Raw genomic sequence first — 15,152 nt, 5'->3', positions numbered from 1 at the left:
TGAAAGCTCAGAGGACCCACTTTTACCTTCTCAGAGCAGTGTAGGAACTGTTCTTACATTCGACTTTCACTCAGTTGCGCCCATTCCCTCATTCCAACTTCCAAGAGATAGACAGCAGGCCTCCCAGTCAGGACATACCCTTCTCCACACCATGAGACTCCCCCATAAACACTGAACCCACTCCCCCACTCATACCACATAATTTAGCACCCACTTCAGGCAAAGAATACCAGAGATTTACTTCAAACTATCTTCCCACCTTTGTTTTCTGTCTTTAGCCCTAACTTCTAATCTCACCCCCTCTAACACTCAAACACTAGGAAAAAATAAATAAAAATTAAAAAAAAAAGAACCACCAAATCAACATGATCAGGGGTCCAAATGTCAGGAGGGGGAAAGAACCCAAGCCTCCCCAGTCCGATAACCACCACCAGAAAACTGAGCATTCCCAACAGACTACTGCCTGACACTCAGAGGTCAGAACAGCCTCCCTAGGGCAGTCAGGGAAAGATGAACGGGCTGAGGAAGGGGGAGGGGAAAGTTGGGGCTGTGCCCCCAGCAAACAGACCCCACAGAAACACACGATTTAACTGCTTAAATCTAGAAAAAAAGGCTTTGGGGAAGAAAAAAAAAAAAGCGTATTTCCCACACAGACAGGGCAAGTAGGGCCAATTAGAAGCCGGGCAGAAAGGACAAAGGGGGGAAAGCAGAGTACTGAAAACAAACCAAAATGAAAGACGGAATGAAAGCATGAGGAAGATAAGGAAGACAAGGTGAACTAGAGAGGTAGGGAAAAAGGATACATGGAAATGTGAAGCTCTCACCCTTCTTTGCTTTCTGATAACATGATTTTTTTTTTCTCCCCCTGGAAGTGCTGTTTATCCCTTTCTGGAATGGAAGAAATAACAAAAACCAAACAAAAAAATCCTAAAAAAAACAAAAAACAAAAAACAAAAAAAACAGAAAAAAAAAAAAAAACCAACCACCTTCCTTGTCCCAAGATCCCACCACCTCCTCCCAGCCACCCGATCCAGAGAGAGAAAATCAAGATGCAGTAACTGGGGATCCAAAAAATGGTAAATGGAAGGGGAGGTGGTGGTTAAAAGGGGAGGCTAAAATAGATCTGGCTTTTAAGAGATAAGCGTTAAGTCCTCACGGCAAACCCTGAGTTCGGCTGGATTGGTCTCTCCGGAGGAGGAGGAGGAAGAGGGCCAGGCTGCTGGTAGTGGCTGGCTCTATTGTATTGGCGGAGCGGCAACGATCAGCCGGAGACATGCAGGGGAGCCATCTTGCCACTTACCCAGCAGCCCGAGTGTGCGGATGGGGGAGGGCCCTGCTGCATGCAGCAGGGGAGGGGAAAGAAAAGAGGGAGGGAGCTGAGTGAGCAAGGTTCTTATCCTGTAGCAGGCCAGAGTCGACTGCTGGCTCAAGAGGCCTGGCCTTTTTCCTTCTTTTCTCAGGTTACAAAAGCTACTGAGGCCTAGCTCCACAGGGCCTAAGGTGCTTTCTCCTGCTCTTCCCTGGGGGCAAGGGAGAGGGCTGGGTGGAGATGACTAACAAAGTTACAGCTGCTTGATCGGAAGACACCAGAGAAAAAGAAAGAAGGGAAACAGCAGAGTTGGGAGTAAAAAATGATTAAAAGAAAGCTAAAAGACACCAGGTGGGCTCTACTCAGGAGGCAGAGATCAGGAGGATCAAGGTTTGAAGCCAGCCCGAGAAAATATAAGGTCATGAGACCTATCTTGAAAAAACCCATCGCAAAAAAGGACTGTTCAAACCCTAGTACCGCCAAAAAAAAAGATAAAGCCAAAAGTCGAAAAATGATTAAATATAAAGCTTCCATTCCACCCAAGAATGGAGGGTCAAGAACAATTTTTTACATGCCCACCCTTCAATGTAGAAAGTAGAAACCAAGGCATGGAAAGGTGAAACCAGATATGCTTAAGGTGGGAAGACAGAATGGGAATTGTATCACTATAGTAACTGGCTGCTCATCCTTGGCAATGACCACAGGTTATACTCTAATCTGTTTCTCAGGAATGGTAGAGGAAAGTAGATAAGCAGAGAGTTCCCTTTCAAATTACCAGAAGAGAGGGGTGGTTGTCTCTGAAGAAATGACACTTTACAGAATCTTTAATAAGGTCACTCTGCCCCAGGGTCCTCAAGAGCCAGAAAAGGATTTTAAATAGGGCCCAGGGACCTTACAAAGCTGAAATATGAAGGTCACTTCCTGGCTCCAGGTGAGGGCTCTGAAGTAGATAAGACACTGGAGTAAGTGCTACTATTTGGGGCAGGGGAGGGGGAGATTGGTTGGACACCAAGCAAAAAGTATAAATCATGGGTATATTCCCCAGACCAAATGTGAAGTGGGAAATAGACCCTAATAATTTAAAAATGCACTAATACTAAAAATCCCTATTGCTGACTATAAAGGTGTTCCTGTTTTTGGGGGTGGGGGAAAGAGTACTGTGGTTTGAACTCAGGGTCTACACCTAGAGCCACTCTGGCAGCCCATTTTTTTTAATTTTTGTTTTTGAAATAGGGGCTCACAAACTACTTGCCCAGGCTGGCTTCGAACAACGATCCTCCTGATTTCTGCCTCCTGGAGTAGCTAGGATTACAGGCATGAGCCACTGGTATCCAGTTTGTTTGTTTGTTTGTGGTGCTGGGGTTTGAACTCAAGGCTTTGTGCTTGTAGTCAGGTGCTCTACAGTTTGAGCCATGCTCCCAGCCCTTAAAAGGTGCTGTTTTTATATCCTAATGGCAAGCAGAGGCTTAATATGATGAAAAGCTCAGTTCATTGCTTTTAACCAACAATGAAATTCTCTCTGCTGCTTAAAATCCTAAACTCACATGCCAAAGTGGTCATGTTTATTTCTTTAAAAGTTCCCTTTCATACAGTGATCTCTGCTTGCTAAGAATACATAAGAACACTGGACTCAGATTGGCTAAGGTCCAATCTTGGCCCTGGCCCCACCACAAGTTGTGTGGCACCGGTCAAGTTCCTTTTCTTTGGCAGTACTGGGATTTGAATTCAGGGCACTTGCTAGGCAGGTGCTCTACTTGAGCCATGCTGTCAGCCCCTGGTCAAGTTCCGGATCCTCTCTATATATCTGTTTTTTAATAATGATACCGACTTCATGGAACAGGGTAGTAAGTGTTAGCACTTAAAAAGTCTGGCTTGGATGACACTTCCAAGCCAAGGTAAAGATATGTATAAAACACAAGTATGTTTAATAGTCTATTATCTCATATGATACCATTTCTGAAACTTTGACTTAAAAGAGTATATACTGCTCTTTCTCTGATGCCTAGCGGATGGCATGACAGCTTTTCCACCACAGCCTTATCAATCTGTACAGTAACCACTAGTTTATTTGGCCCCAACTTCGACCCTGCAAGGTTAGGAACTATGGCATCCTTTAGCCCCTAGTCTAGCGCCTAATACAAAGAAATGCTCTGTAAGTATTTTTGAATATCATGATGGATACTTATTAAATGCATACTGATCTAGAAGTTTTCTTGAAAAAGAAGTTTTCGGATAGAATCCCCACAGAGAGTATTACCCCACAGAAAATGTTACCTTTAAGCATCCTCATAAATGTTCCCTGTCAAATACTTTCAGGTTGCTAAACTGTCTCTTCAGAAGTAGCTTATTTGGAGAACAAGTTTACCTCTCTTTTTTCCAAAATATCAATTTTACAATTTTTTCCTTGGCCTTCTTAAGACACAGGAGGTTTGTGCCATCTACTTCCCTATGATGAATTTTGTGGGATCCAAGAATTCCCCAAGAATTTATTTTTAGAAAATAGTAAGGAACCCTTGAAAGTTATCCCATTCTTTTAAGACAAAAAGCATCTAACCTCTCTTCTCTTCTTTATTTAAGTTCTTGCACAAAAGTTCTTGAAATCTTTGAAGAAACTGTGAAATTGTATGGGGATCGGGGTGGCAACAGCTATCCATAATTAAACAGCACACAAAGCATTTGTAGCCCAGAAACAGAACTACTTGAGTGCTAACAACTTCACATTACAGTCCGTATGGGAATATTACTGAGTTTTAGAGAAATTAATGGAAAAGGAAATTTGTACAGGCATGTATGTTTGATTTTTTATTATTATAGAAAACTCATGAGAAGTTAAGGGCCTTTCTTTAATAAGGAATATTGGCTGAGGCTTTACTCCCATTTCCAGTGTGGGGAGCAAGCAGGAAATGTTTCTCCCTTTTCTTCTTACTTCTCCCTAACTTAATCCTGTTGTTACATTAAAATTAAATTCTTTTTTTTTTTTGCGGTACTGGGGTTTGAACTCAGGGCCTACACCTTGAGCCACTCCACCAGTCCTTTTTTGTGTTGGGTTTTTTTGAGATGGGGTCTTGCAAACTATTTTCGCAGGCTTCAAATCGTGATCCTCCTGATCTCTGCCTCCTGAGTAGCTAGGATTACAGGCATGAGCCACCCAAAATTAAATTCTTGTTAAAAAGAAAATACTGGGACTCAGCCAGGTGTGGTGGTACATGCCTGTAATCCCAGTATTTAGGAGGCTGAGGCAGGAGAGGACTGCAAGTTGGAGGTAAACCTAGACTATGTAGAGAGTTTGAGGTCAGTAGGCTAATGAGACCCTGTTTTTTTTAAAAAAAACAAAAAAAACCAACTTTGGGTGTTGCTCAAGAGTAACGCATCTGCCTAGCAAGGGTGAGGCCGTGAGTTTAAACCCCAATACGGCAACCCTGCCAAAAACAAAACAAAACAAAAAAAACAACCTTGAGACTTGATATTCTCAGGAGCTTACTAGTTCCAAGATAATCAAGAACAATACAATTTTGGAAGATATGTCCTTAGATAAAACGTCTGTGACCAAACTCTAAATTAAGCTCTTTTTTTTTCTTTTTGTCTATTTTTTTAAATGCATCACTTTTTTTTTTTTTTTTTGGCAGTAGTGGGGTTTGAATTCAGGACCTCACACTTGCAAGGCATGTGCTCTACCACTTGAGCCACTCTGCCAGTTAAATTATACTTTTGTTAAAAAAAATTATACACCAGTTGGAGTACTGGCATTATAGGTCCCCTGGGGTGTATCAATTACATTGTCATCTTGGTTTAAAGTATTTTCTTCCTCCTACAAAGACACAAGAACAAATATGCATAGTATTAAGAGCTTGAAATTGCTACTATCTGCTAGGTTTGTATACATAGAAGGTTGTGTTTAGTAAAATTCAGGTATGAATTAACTACTGCAAATGATACAGTTATTCACAACTTTTTTCTTTCTTTACTCTCTTTTTTTAAAAATTTTTCCATCTTTGAGACAGGGTTTTACTACAGAACTTAGGCTGGCCTGGATTTTGCTATGCAGCCCAGGTTGTCTTTGACCTCAAGAGCTTCCTGCCTCAGCCTCTCAGGTGCCGAGATTACAGATGTGGATCACTATGCCCAGCCCCTCTATTGTTTTTAATGTAAAAAGAAAGTACAATTATTTTTTGCAGAATGAGGACATTGTTATATCCACAGCAGGCAAAAGGTTAGATTATGGAACAGAGCTTAAGTAAAATTGTGGTCTCACAATTCCGTGCTTTAAGCAATGAGAAAGATAGCTTACCTCATCAATTTAGACTTCCTCAGGCACTATCAAAGGTTTAACCAAGCACAACAAAGAAGTTAGGCAGTCTCCTCCGAGTGGTCCTTTAGGTAAAGCCTTAAGTCCCCCTCCTGCCCCGCCCCCGCCCCAAAGAAACCACTTTACTGCTTTTTAGTCACGGGACTTCTTGAGGCAGGAAAACAAAGGTTAAGCCCCTAATGGTCTTTTTCAACTGTTGATCCCACTTTTAAAACTGGTCAGAGCTCTAGAGGACTGCCAGAATGAACACTAGCACTCTGGAGGGTTGAAAGACCAGGAGTGCTGTCAACCAGTTGAAATGTAGGTAAGCTTCTCAAATATTTACCAAATCCAATGCCAGAACAGTTTAGGTCTTTGGACATAACCATTTGTTTTGTTTTTATGATGGTACTGGGGTTTAACTCAGGGCCTCATGCTTGCCAGGCAGGCCCTCTACCACTTGAGCCACTCCGCCGGTCCCAGTCTTGGACATACCTTTATTAGGTGGTCAAACAGACTGTATGGCAGGCAGGGAGAAGGAATGCAGGTACAAGGGATGTGTACGAACTATTCATGAGTACACACTGCATTTCTAATCTATAGGCTGCTCAAATGAAGCTTGCCTAAGCAACAAGGAACTATCTCAGTATTTGCCCAAGGTGCCAGTTACCTATCACCTTGCCACAATAATGTGACAAGATTACCTCAGTCATAAAATGAAGGTCAAAGCCACCTCCACCCTGAGGAGAGAAACTCTGTATATGACCAAGCTTCACTTGCCCTGGACCTTAATGGAAAAGTACAGAAATAAAGGTGCTTCAGAACAATTGAAAAAAAAAAAAAAAGCCTTTAGTTGCTAGGATCTTACAGACTCAGAGTGTTTTAAAGCTTATAAGAAGCTTTTCAGAAAATTACTTGCTTCTCAAGGTGCATAAGAAGCAGTTCCTCAGGCCCAGTTAGTAGCAGGTTGTCAATATCCACTTTGAAACTGCTAGTGTACAAAGATCATGCTGTACCTTCATACAATAGGGGAGGGGAGGGAAGTTATTGTGTCTGAGTGACATGGAAGGGAAGATGTCATCAATCTCCTCATCGATGTTGTAGCTGGGAATTCTGAATACCTTCCAGAATCCGCTGGGTTTTCATTTTATGGTCCTAGAAGACAAACCCTTTTCCAAAGGATAATGTACCTATCTCAAAACAGAAAAATGGAAAAATTTCAAAGGAAATAGAATGAACTTTTGGTTTCCAAACCAAAAATATAATGGCCACAAGATGGCAGCAGAGGCAAGAATATGAGAATGGAGAGTAGAAAGAGTATATTCCAAGGTGAAAGCTATGTCAAGTAAGGATTACAAAACTATCATTGAAGTCGTAAGGAAACAAAATAATAAATCATGTCACCTGATCACCACTCTCCAAAAATCTGAGATAAAAGACAGTTTGAAGCTCTCAGAAGAGTTAGATTATTAGATTATTACATGTAGAGATACTGGTAGTAATGTTAAAACATATAAACAAGTACAGAATAATTTAACTATCTACAGAGGACATACTCCAAACTAGTTCAGAATTCTTGATGTTTAAAAGCTAAGTTGGGAAAGGAAAAACAAAAAAGCTAAGTTGGCTCAAGTGGTAGGAGGGCCTGCCTAGCAAGCATGAAGTCCTGAGTTCAAAAAATAAAACAATGTTATTCCCACAATACTTCATTTTTTCATTTTCTATGAGACTCTGAAGCCAGGAATTCCGGCACAATGGCTTTATTCTTTAGAGACAGAGTCTTGCTACATATCCCAGGCTGACCTCAAACTCTCAATCTTCCTGCCTTAGCCTCTAGAGGGTTGGGATTATACACAACTGCTGGGATTACAGGAGTGTATTAGCACACAGGGCTTAATTCAATGATTTCTTAACTTATAATACCAAGTTCAGAATAATGAATGACACATCAATTTAATTACTTGATATAAGAATGATACTTTAGATTTAAGCATCAAAAAGCTAAATTAATTTTAAGATCAATCAAAGGGGCTTAGGTACCCAGGAATAAACTTTTGACTTGATAGGGACTGCATATTTTAACTAGTATAGATTGTGCTTAATAAAATGACAGGGTGTAATCGGGAAATGCACAAACTAAAAAACAGCACCTTCCTGTGTCGTTCTTTTTTTTTTTTTTAGTAGTACTGGGGCTTGAACTCAGGGCTTCGCATTTGCTCTGGCCATGCCTCCAGTCCTTTTTGTTCTAGTTATTTTGAAAACAGGGTCTCACTTTTTGCCCAGGCTAGCCTGGACTTCAATCACATTTTGTGCCACCACACCCAGCAGTTTTTCCACTGATCCTAGATGTTTTCCCTATGCCCTATCCACCACTGTAACTAAATTCTAGTCTTTGTTCAAATAAAGCTCTCTGCCTTCTTGGTTTTTTTTGGCCATACTGGGGTTTTAACCCAGGGCCTTAGGCTTGCTAGGCATGTACTCTATCATTTGAGCCATTCCACCAGTCCTGCCTTCATGTTTTAAAGGACACTAAAGCTGCTTAGTCAAAGAATCCTAGGGAGCAAAGAACTATCCCACACTCATAGTTCCTTGTTATACCCAAACCAAGATTTATCACTTACACAGTGTGATGAATCCTTTCTGATTCTGGCATATGAGAGGCCTGAGTCTCTGAGATTTGAGGTTGTGTGGCAGCTGGTGGCTCTGCCTCTTCAGCTTCACACTTCTTTGGGCTCCCCTGTCAGAAAGCAGCAAAAACAAACATAACAAAGGATTTAAATTTGCTTGGTTCCTTTTTTTCAATCCAGATCAGAAAAAAGGCAAGACAGGACAATCACAGTACCAGATTCACATAGCCCTCTGGATCTTTGTTTTTTCATTTCAGAATGTGGAACAGAATATGGCTTATAGATAAGTGCTTAAGACCTTTTAGGGCTGAAGGTATGGTTCAACCTGCCAAGCAAGTGTGGAGCCCTAAGTTCAAATTCCAGTATCACTACCATCAAAAAGAAAATAGAAGACGTTCTATCTAGCAATAATTTTTAGATTTTTTTGTTTTTGGATAGATGTGCTGGGAATTGAACCCAGATGCCTCCTGCTTACTGAGTATGTACTCTACCACTGAGCTACAACCCTAGTCCCTAAAATTCTTTTTTTGAGAGAACTTGGAAAAGGCTTCTTTTGGGGGCAGATAAAAAGAGGAGCTGAAAAAAAACTGACTCTCAGCCCTGGAGATGAGACCCCTGCTGTTCAGCCTCATGTAGGACTTTCACAAACCAGAGAGTTAGAAATGAGTTAAAGATTAACCAGTATTCCCAACCCTCTACATTTCTCCTGAGCCTTGTTCAGACTAACTTTTCAATTTTATAGTTAAGACAAATATGCTGGGCAGGGTTATTCACACCTGTAATCCCAGCACTTGGGAAGGTAAGGCAGGAAGATCTAGAGTTCAAGGCTAATCTGGGCTACATAGCAAGATCCTGTTTTTAAAAAAAACAAACAAACAAAAAAAAAACCATACCTAATCCTCCATCACCCTCTAGAGAAAAATCACAATAGCCTACCCGTTCAGGCTGTAACCTTTGGGTCACATGCTTTTCGGCTGGTTCGGGCTGGCTCAGTCGCCTCACTAGGATAGAGGATGAGGAGGTGGAAATCCTCTGCTTTGGTTCAAGGACCTGCAGCTGTGACACTGGTGGAGCTGCAACCTCCTGACCAGAAGAGGAATCTTTGGTTTCAGTGTGGCTGGTGCTGCTGTCCCTGGAAACTCCAGGACTTAGAGACTGAAGAAAGGAAATGAAACACAAAGTAAGAAAAACTACACTTTATATAGTATATACTGGATGACACACACACATATACACATGGATGGTATACATTCAACTCACTAGCTCATTGTGCTGACTCAATTTATACTTTGGATCTTTTTGTCTTTGTATTTCCATTTAAGCTAATGATCTTCCTGACTGCCTACTCAATTCAGTAAGTTTACTAAGTCCCAACTATGTGCTGGGCACTAGGATACACACATAAAGACACGTCCACACCCTTAAGAAATTTGTTTAGTAGAGGAAATTAAGTAAATAGACAACACTTTCTGGAATCAAAGAGACTCAGAATGAAAAAGGACCCCCATTAGCGACTAATGAACTGACTCTGGAATGAGGAGAAAGTAAGCAGTGAACTGGAGACTAAAGGAGGCCTTTTCTATTCCTCTTAGATTCCTCTGACAGATTATTTTGGGGTTGAAAAACACTGGAGTATAGACATAAAATGGATTCTTTCATGCTCACTTTTCTGCTGCTGCTTGATGCGGAACGGGAACGGGATCGGGAACGTGACCTGGACTCTGATGTTGATCTGGAGACCGTTTTGGGTCTACCACGAGGGTTGGCATGAACTTGTGCCTGGGATACATCTCTCTGCTTAGATCTTGGAGACGAGTGAGACTGGGAGCCTGAACTATCAGGAGAGCGAGACCTGGATCTAGAACTAGAGGATGAAGAGGAGGACCGGCTAGAGGATGAGTCAGGTGACTGTTTCAATCTGTGACTTGGGAAATGAGTATGAGAAGCCCTTCTGCCTTCCTTCTGTTCTAAAGACTGCTGTTTCAGAGATTCCTCAGTGATCTCTTTGGCTGGAGCTAATTCCTCCATTTTTAGAGGGAGTGGCTGAGCAGATTTTTCTGATTCAGTTTCAAGACCCTTTTGGGGTGAGTATTCAGCCACTGTGGTTTTCTGAACTAGAGGCAGGACACTCTCCTCTGACACTTTCTCTGTTGTAGATTCTGCTTTGGTGTCTGCAGGACTTGACAAAGGAGACAGGGCTCCCACGAACTGGACAGTATGCTGAGGCAGTAACAACTCCCTGGACTCATTATCTGTATTACGAGGAGATAACTGAATAAGGACAGGGGGTGCTGGACCTTCCATGGGCTCGGTTTCTTCTCCACTCTGAAGCTGCACGTGAGGTGGTGGAGAAGATGCTTCCTTGGTAAGTAAAGGTGGGGGAGTCTCCTCCTCACTGGCTGCTTGCTCTGCCTGTAGCACAAGGGGGGCCTTCTCCACATCTTCAGTCAGTCGAGGAGGGGAAGGAGACTGTGATTTTTCCTCTGAACTTTGTGAAGATTTTACTTCTCTTTTTTCCTCCTCAAGTGTAGAAACTACTTGCATCTCTCTCTCTTGCTGCTGTCTGGCCAGATGACTTCTTCTAGCTTCTTCCTGGGATCTTGTAACTCGCCCCCCTCTCTCCAATCCCTCTTGTTCCTGGGATCTTATGGTTTTGGGTCTCTCATCCATTACTTCTTCTGGTTTTCCTCTGGGTGTCTCTTCTTCAACCTGTTTCAGGATTTTTGTTTCCTTAGATTTCTGTTCCTCATCATCTTCCTCCTCCTCTTCATCATCTTCTTCCTCCTCCTCTTCTTCCTCTTCTATTTTCAAATTCCGATCTGTTCTGACCCTCAGATTTCTAGAAGGTGTTTCTTGATCCTCTTCTTCCTCAGCAGTCTGGCTGCACTCAGAAAGTTTAGCTGCTCTTGCCTAAAAGAAAAGATATACAATGGCTCCAAATATATTTGCTCACAATCAACAGAGAAAAAGAATGTCATAAAATACTTCTAGGAAGGAGAAATTCAGTGATATGCACTTTCAGCAACACAGAATCAGATGTGATAGCAGATAAACATGATTAACATGGGCTCTTCAGGGGAATCAAAATAGTGACAAAAAGGAATATAACAATAAAGCTGCTTCCATAGTTCATTTTTTAGCTTTGTCTTTAAGTTATTTATGTATTCACACTTTGAACAGAATAGTTAGAAAGCAGGAGGGAAGAACTAATCTATTAGCACTTAATTTGATTATCTGTATAGAAATCTAGAGACATTAACTCTAAAAACAGTATGGGAAAGAGGTATGCAAAGGACTGCTCAAAGAGGTGAGCTGCAGGAGGTGTGAATTACCTGTCTGACCCTAGAAGATCGTCTTTCTCCTTTCCTCGGTTTCTCATCATCAGATTCACCCTTCTCTTCAGAAAAAGAAGAGCTCTTCCCTATCAAATGAAAGAAAGTCAAATCAGAATCCTGATGTGAACACTTACTTATGGCTTCTAAAATCCAATCAATCATAGCACATGAGTTGCTCAGCATGTATCTTTATCAACTTCTACAGCCTCTATGTTCAAGACTACATAAAGCCTTAAGAGTCAGATCTTCTGGTAATTCTTGCTGTGCATGTTAGAGTATTTTCAATACCTCAAAGCCTTATTCATATATTACAACTAGCTCAAAACATAGTAAAATAACTTCTGTAAACTTTAAATCATCTAGTAGGGATATACAAGGTGTACTTATTTCTATAATGTGTTTTGTTACTCTGAATCAAAGCTCAAGGCTTCACTCTATTCTATGTCCAGTTTTTTTGAATTACCTATTGCCACTATTTGATAGCTTTAACCAAAATAGTATGAGTATATTATTGCACAATTTTATTCCAGATACTTAATTAGCTACATTGAGCTCAATTTTAATATAGCAAAAAAAGGTTTAAATGACACACAAAACCATGTTCTATAGTAATGGTATTTAAACTAGTATAAATAAAGCAGATGATATAAAGTTCTAATCATAGCTTACAAAGATAAACTCAAGAAGTACCTTAAATGGCTTTTAGGCCCTTAAAGTTTCTAGAAATTGTTTTAAGTTAATTGGACAGAACTTCAGAAATGGGTCCTCTCAACTGTGCTTTGTACACTGCAACTCGTGGTGAGGCTATTTTTTAAGAAAAAAAATTCTATTATAGAAAAGCTTGAAAATCACCAAGTTACTATTCTAAGTAATAACTTCATGTAAAACTGAAAAAAAGTTTCATTAACATTCCATGAAGGAAAGTAACTGTGAGTAAATCACATAAGTAATTTGGGTCTCAATTATCTTGACAGAGAAAAAGGAGGGGTTGAACTGAATGATTATTAAATTTCCTATGCCTAGTAAAATATTACATAGATGAGCTTGGATAAAGCTCAATGGTAGAGTATGTGCTTACCATGCATGAGACCCTAGGTTCAATCCTCAGTGCCCCATCTCCCAAAATTATTTAAGTAGCAATGCAAATACTGATGAGAACCAATTCAGACAAACAGGACAGGAGCTAGGGTGTTGCTCAGTGAGAGAATGCTTGCCTAGCATTCACGAAACCCTGGTTTCAGTTCGCAGCACTCAGGGGAAGGGGCACAAAGATAATTATATTCCAAATACTTAAGCATCTAGATTAGGCTCAATTTTAATACAGCACAAAAGGTTTAAATGATTTACAAAACCATGTTCTACACTAATAGTATTTACTTATTTTTTATTCTCTCTTCCTTTTACTTTTTTTTCTTTTATCGTTTTTACGGTTACATGTTTATGCATTGTTTGGGCCACCTCCTCCCACCCCCAACCCACGAATAGTATTTAAACTAATGTAAATAAAGCAGATGATGTAAACTGGCATAAGCTCTAACCAAATATCTTCTTTCCTCTTATTTCTATATCCCAATAATCTCTAAAATGAACTATGCTATGCTTCTGGAATAATACAAAATGAACTAGAAGACTACACACATTTTAAAAACTTCATTCCATGATCACTGAAGGTATATCACTCAGTGGGGTAAGTGAATAAAGACATGCACTATGGCTACATGTACAGGATTTATGGTTATGGTACATTAGTGACAGTCCAGCCTTTTTTTTTTTTTTTTGATAGTCCAGACTTTTGCAAACATCTTAAGACATCTTTAAGACATTAGTATAGTGGCCATAATAATCATTTCATAATTCAACTATCTCCAAAGGTTAAATTAAGAGTAAAACCAAGAAGATATTATTTTCCATAAATTTTAGGCAAAGCTTCTTTGCAAGTAGAAGAGAAAGAATCTGATTTATCTTAAACAAAAATGATGCTGGGCCTGGTGGTGCAGGTCTGTAATTCTAGTACTCAGGAACTGTAGTACAGAGTTAAGATGCTATTTCAAAAAACAAAAAGCAAAAAGCAACAGTTTGAGATGTAGCTCAGTGGCAGAGTGCTTGCTTAGCACATATAAGGCTCTGGGTTTGAGCCCAAGCAGAAAAAGGAAAGAAAGAGAGAGAGACAGACAGACAGAAAGGAAGATAGGTACAAGATTGGTCAGAAATAAATGTGTTAAAAAAAACCAAATGAAAGTTTTATTCACTTTCAATTTTAAAAGAAAGTGTGTACAAGTTTAGTAGCTCTATTCCCCATCTACTATAAACTATATACTGTTCTACTGAGTTACAGTGTATTTTTGATACTGTAAAACTTTGGCAATAGAATTCTGGATGATTAAGCCTCTAGAGGCACTAAAGAAAGAGGTCATCAGAGATAGGGGAAAACAGGCAGAGCTGTTTAGAAAGTTTTAGTCATTGTTTTGTAAAAAGTGAGAATTGGAAGGGACCCTCCAGAAATTAATAAAAATATAAAATATGAGAAATGTTTAACTCCTTGGAAGGAGATGATTTCATATGGACAAGTTTCTGGGATAAGTGGTAGCTTTTTTCATAATTACATGGTCACAGGAGTGTCTTAAGACAGACATCATTAACACAGGTAGAAACTAAGTACTTTAGCTAAAGTGGAGCCAATACCAGTAATGGGCTAACAAATGTATTTAAGGAGTTGAAAGACAAATTTTGGAAATCTTTAGATTTCCAAGATCTAAAGCCAGAAGCCTTCAGGAGAAATAAAAAGGTAGCTGCTTCAGAGTACAGGATGTATTAAAATGAAAAATGCATAAAGGCCATTTAGGGGTTTTGGTTTTTGTTTGCAGAAGGAAATTGCTATGCAGCTTAAGCTGGGTCTGAGCTCTGTTTTTGTGTTTTTAAGCAGTACTGGGGTTTTGAACTCAGGGCTTCATGCTTGCTAGGCAGACACTCTATGACTTGAGCCACTACCACAAGCCCTTTTTTGTGTTGAGTATTTTCGAGACAGGGTCTCTATTTGCCTGGGCTGTCTTCAAACCAAAATCCTCCTGAGGAGCTAGGATTACGGGCATGAGCCACTGGTGTCCCACTGGCTCTGAACTGTTTGGCAGTACGGGGGTTTGAAGTAAGGGCCTCACACATGTTAGGCCTGGAACTCTTTTTTTTTTTCTGGTAATGGGACTCGAACTCAGGGCCTACTCCTTGAGCCACTCCACCAGCTCTTTCTTTTTGATGGATTTTTTGAGATAGGGTCTCAAGAACTATTTGCCCTCTTTGGGGCTGGCTTCCAACCTTGATCCTGATCTTTGCCTCCTAAATAGCTAGGATTATAGACGTGAGCCACCAGTGGCCAGTTTAGGCCTGTAACTCTTTAATCCTGCTGGCTCAGTCTCCTGTGTTGGGATTGGGATTACAATAAACCCACCTTATTCTTGGATTTATTACACTCAGTTTTGGCCAAATGTGGTCAAAAATAATAAATTTTTAAAAATCAAAAGAAATTTCAAAACCAAAAATTTTAAATTTCTGCGCTCACATTATGCAGCTTAGTGGAGAAGTTCTCAGTCAGTCCCACACTA

General features: G+C 40.3%; 1 protein-coding gene across 9 annotated transcripts in view; it reads right to left on the bottom strand.

Moving 5' to 3' along the window:
- Acin1 (apoptotic chromatin condensation inducer 1) overlaps positions 1-15,152 on the bottom strand; it is a 37,537-nt gene that overhangs the window by 10,778 nt on the left and 11,607 nt on the right. For 5 of the 9 annotated variants that reach the window (XM_020162603.2, XM_074068383.1, XM_074068382.1 and 2 more), the window contains 4 exons: positions 11,554-11,642; positions 9,887-11,131; positions 9,158-9,376; positions 8,216-8,331 (listed from right to left, as the gene is read on the bottom strand). In XM_020162603.2, the coding sequence (XP_020018192.2) occupies positions 8,216-8,331; positions 9,158-9,376; positions 9,887-11,131; positions 11,554-11,642 (1,669 nt within the window). The other 4 variants (XM_074068386.1, XM_074068387.1, XM_074068389.1 and 1 more) reach the window with 4 other exon arrangements.

The sequence above is a fragment of the Castor canadensis genome, chromosome 3 (genome assembly GCF_047511655.1).
Source record: "Castor canadensis chromosome 3, mCasCan1.hap1v2, whole genome shotgun sequence".
In the NCBI taxonomy this organism is placed as follows: Eukaryota; Metazoa; Chordata; class Mammalia; order Rodentia; family Castoridae; genus Castor; species Castor canadensis.
This window is presented reverse-complemented; position numbering and strand designations above follow the sequence as displayed.